Below are 4,636 nucleotides of genomic sequence, written 5' to 3'. Positions count from 1 at the left end.
AACTTTTTACTTATGACTAAATATTGGGCTGCACTGTACTTTGAAATGCACTGTTATAAAAAAAAAAAAAATAATAATAATATATTATTTTAATCTAACCGGTATTTACTGGTCCACTTATTTTTAATTAACTTTTTTTGTTGTTTATTTATTTCTATTTTTCTTTGTTTGCAAAGCACTTACCTTTATAAACTGTATTATAGCAATAAATACACTGCATTGTTTGTGGGTTTTGCTTTTTCTTAGCATCTTTTATATATATTTGTAATTTTTACAAATTGCATCACCCACTGAAACTGTACACCTGTATGGGAAGTTGCAGCGCGGTGTATTTTACCCACACATAATGACATGGTATGGTCAAGCATGAAAATACATCATCGCCTTCAGCGCGTGGTTTGATGTTCCTGATTTAACCTGACCTTGCCCAAAGCCCCCTCAAGCCAACCACAAAGGTGTCATAATAGAACGCGCTCTAACGTGTGTGTGTGTGTTGCGGTTCTACGGCTCTATGGTACTGCTTAAACTCACGTCACAAAATAAAAAACACGGGTAACCCCAACGACCACGTGCCAGTGGGAAAAAAGGGGTGAGCGCATCAAGAGCCATATATGGAATGTCGGTCTAAGTCAACGGGCCATATATGGTGCTTCCGTGCGTGACGTCTGTTCCTTATGTGGAAAACGAAGGCGTGGCTGTGGCGGAGGAGACGCGATACAAATACTGTTTCCAACCCCGCCATACTGTAGAATCACATCTGCTGACAAATAAAGGACTTCAAAACTAAGCTTTGATGAAAAACTGAGAACGATTATACGAAATTGACATTTAAAGACAAAATTATTCGATGTTCATTTCGAAGTAATAATACAGTGAAAACACGCCAGGCCTCTACGAACAAAATAATATATATATATATATTTTGTGTCATCTGTTTTTGTTATTGTTTACAGTTCTTCATCTCTAGTGGACAAACGAATTCGTTATTTTAACTCGCTGTTGTTGATGCTGTGAAGAATATCCGTTTTTTCTCACGGCTGTTGTTTTGTCTGGAGAGGTCATGGGTATTGGCGACCCTCTGGAGATCTCAGGCAGTGAGTTGGTTCATATTCTGCGGACTCCCTCTGAGCTCTTCGCGTCTGGGGGATGCATCGTGCTGGACTGCCGGCCATTCCTCGCCTTCTCCCGGGCGCACATCCTCGAGTCCCGCAACGTCAACTGGAATTCCATGCTGAGACGGAGGTCCAAGAGCTCCGTGGTGTGCCTGGAGTGGCTGGTGGCGGATAAGTCGCTCCTGGCCCAGCTGCGGAACGGGGACTTCTCTCCGGTGGTGGTCCTGGATGACAACAGTCGCTCGGTCAGAGATCTGAAGAGCGAGAGTCTGGCCAGTCTCCTCCTCAGTGCCCTTCAGTCAGAGGTCCAGTCTGCCTCGACGCACATCTGCTTCTTACAAGGTAAACTTCACAGAACTAGACATGTTGTCATTGTTTTTTTTGGGGGGGGGGGATGCTTAAATTCAGTTCTGAACTGCTGTATTTTATATATTTCTATACAAAATGGTTTCGCAGGTAATTTAAAAAGCTTTACATGATAACATCTAAATGAACTGTAACAGTATGGTTTAATATAACTCAGGAAGACTACAATATCTTACACCAACGAAAACATTAGATTAAAGAACATTTATAGATGAAATGGCGCTTTAAAGTCACATGATCTATCTTTATATCTATCTATCTACTAGTAGTACTTATTCTTTACATTTATTTTCACTGTAAAAATGGTTTGGCAGGTAAACTACAAAACATTCACGTGGTAACTTCTGATTTGATTTGGAATAATATGATTTAATATGACTCAGACTGACTATATTATCTTATATCAACGAAAGTAATTCGATTCTATAGTACTATGCTCATATTATTAGTTGGAAAACGTAACTTATTTGCATACTGCATAAACAGCTGCTTTATACACTGTAAAAATGATTTGTCAGGTAACATAAAAATGTGCATTATGTGGTAACATCTGCATCAACTGTTTTTATTCCAGTCAAAAATAATTACAAATATATATAAGATATTACAAAGGAGAAATTTACCTTGTTTTACAGTGTATTACATTTGCACCATAGGTTATCTCTAATCGAAAATGTAATTTTTGCTACACTTGCAGGCTTATTACAAATTTTTTGAGGTGTTTGCTTGTTCTGTTTGTCGAACCCTGTAAAATGAAATGCACATTATTAACAACAAAATGTTTTCTTTGACCATTTCTAGGTGGATTTGACGAGTTCTTCGCACTTTATCCAGAGCTCTGCTTTAGCCCTCCTCTCATGTGCTCAAACCATCCTGCTCTCAGTGATTCAGAGCCCGTTGTTTCTGGAAGAAAGACTCCTCTCTATGATCAGGTTAGCTATTAGAAATCTCAAAATCATAATGAATTATCCAACGACATTTAATATATCACAATGTGCTTTAAATACACTCATTGATGTTTGTCTTTTGTGATTTCTAGGGTGGTCCAGTTGAAATCCTCCCCTTCCTCTTTCTGGGCAGTGCGCATCACTCATCCAGACGGGAGACTCTGGAGCGATGCGGGATCACGGCTGTGCTCAACGTATCCTCTTCCTGTCCCAACCTGTTTGAGGAGGAACTTCAGTACAAAACTCTGAAGGTGGAGGACAGTCTGGCAGCAGACATACGTGTCCTCTTTCCAGAGGCCATCCACTTCATCGGTAAGTCCTAGTGGCATCAACAAAAATACATTTCTGAATCCTTAAGGAATATAATAATGACCTAAAAACTAAAGTTCAACTTCGTTGCATCTGCAGATTCGATAAAAGAGAGTGGTGGTCGAGTGCTGGTCCACTGTCAAGCAGGAATCTCCCGGTCAGCCACCATCTGCCTGGCCTACCTCATACACGCTCGACGTGTCAGTCTGGACGAGGCCTTTGACTTCGTAAAACGCCGCAGACAAGTCATCTCACCCAACTTAGCCTTCATGGGCCAACTTCTTCAGTTCGAGACAGACGTTTTGTGCCCCTATTCTGTAATAGACAGAAAAAACAGTGGCACTGCGTTTTGAACTTTAATATCTTGAACTGACTCCACTAACTTTCAGAAGACAGATCTACTGGCTACAGCTTTGACCTTAAAGACTGTGAAAGATCTGCAAAGGTGCTTTCAGGAAGTTTTAGTATGATGCTATCTATATATGCATGCTTAATAAGGGGACCAAATGAGGCACCGTGCCCTTTAAACTACCCAAACTTGTTTGGGTAATAGATGGCATTAGCTGGCTACCTGTTCTCGATTGTTTATGGCAATACAAAGTAAACATAGAGGAATGGCTTTCAGTGTTTCTGAACAACAATGGCATCGCTGACACATGGAAAATGTAATTTGTCACATGTCATTGTGACATCGTACTACTATGATCATATAACATCGACCCAAGATAACTTGCATATGAGATATTGATGAAACAGACAAACAACTTACTCAAAAAATGGGTAATAAAGCATTTTGCGTTCATTTTGGCTCGAGCGGTAATATAGGGTTAGGATGTATGTGTGCAGATCATCACACCGTGAAATTGTTGCATCAGTCAATGTTCCATTTGACTGCAGTGACTGATGCTGTGACCATATAAGGCTGTGATGTGTGGTTAGTCTTCTGTCTGGTAAATGTCAAGTTTTTCCATGAAGTTACTGTCTAATTGTCAATCTCAAACAAGTTTTAAAGGGCAAAGACCTGACAAACTGTGATCTTAGGTTATTTTAAAAGCAAGTTTAATTGTGTCACGATAGGCACTATTGTGAATATTTATTTATATATTTTCATCCACGCAATGCACTTTAAATTCGATTTGTTTGATAATAAGATCTTTTGTAAGCTATGTGGTTCACTTATTTCAATATGTAAATAAAGTGATGGATTCATTTTTTTAATGCAGAAGTCAATGTTGTTGTCTTGTATCATGTTTTAAATTATTACTCACTGACCAATTATAATTCCAATTCTTATTACAGGCCACCTTCCATTTAAGATATTATAGTCCAAGTAATGACACTTTACTTAATATGAGAAATATAGTCACAATTAGCCATTATGAGAATTGCACATTATATTTTTTCCTATGTTTTACAAGAATTCTCTTATGCTTACCAAGGCTGCACTTATTTAATCAAAAATGCAGTTACATTATAAAATATTATTACAATTTATTTACTATTATTTAAATGATTTACTATTATTTATTTATTATTTACAATTATTACGATTTAAAAGAACCGGTTTTTATTGTAATATATAGCAAAATATATCATTTATTCCTGTGATGCAAAGCTGAATTTTCAGCATCATTACTCCAGTCTTCACTGTCACATGATCCTTCAAAAATTATGCCTTTTTTCAGAATTTTTTGATGAACAGAAAGATCAAAAGAACAGCAATTACGTGAAACAGTAATCTTGAGTCTTGCTAAAGGTACTGGTCCCAAACATCTGCAAATTAGTGTTGCAATAATAAAGCGTTCAGAGCTGCGGAGGTATCATAAACAGATAACATTGCTCATTTCTTAGTTTATTTCACATTGTTGCAATAGTCTTTGGCACACATTTACTATCTGCCCT

The 4,636-nt window shown here is 37.9% G+C and overlaps 1 protein-coding gene across 1 annotated transcript; it reads left to right on the top strand.

The window, feature by feature from the left end:
• Positions 1-634: 634 nt before the first annotated feature.
• On the top strand, positions 635-3,953 carry dusp2 (dual specificity phosphatase 2). The gene is made up of 4 exons (XM_016445373.1): positions 635-1,454; positions 2,280-2,410; positions 2,518-2,737; positions 2,834-3,953. Exons 1-4 carry the CDS (start codon positions 1,061-1,063, stop codon positions 3,085-3,087), a joined length of 999 nt encoding a protein of 332 aa, XP_016300859.1. The 5' UTR covers positions 635-1,060; the 3' UTR covers positions 3,088-3,953.
• Positions 3,954-4,636: the final 683 nt, after the last annotated feature.

Source organism: Sinocyclocheilus anshuiensis, unplaced genomic scaffold (genome assembly GCF_001515605.1).
Source record: "Sinocyclocheilus anshuiensis isolate Anshui unplaced genomic scaffold, SAMN03320099.WGS_v1.1 scaffold275, whole genome shotgun sequence".
Taxonomy (NCBI): domain Eukaryota; kingdom Metazoa; phylum Chordata; class Actinopteri; order Cypriniformes; family Cyprinidae; genus Sinocyclocheilus; species Sinocyclocheilus anshuiensis.
Note: the sequence above shows the minus strand (reverse complement) of the source record. Positions and strands in the feature narration are given on the sequence as shown.

Bases quoted from the DNA above. Each gene is read 5' to 3' on its own strand.
- dusp2 (XM_016445373.1), top strand. From the start codon at position 1,061: ATGGGTATTGGCGACCCTCTGGAGATCTCAGGCAGTGAGTTGGTTCAT. The intron at 1,455-2,279 runs GTAAACTTCACA...GACCATTTCTAG, and splicing joins GCACATCTGCTTCTTACAAG to GTGGATTTGACGAGTTCTTC. The intron at 2,738-2,833 runs GTAAGTCCTAGT...TTGCATCTGCAG, and splicing joins AGAGGCCATCCACTTCATCG to ATTCGATAAAAGAGAGTGGT.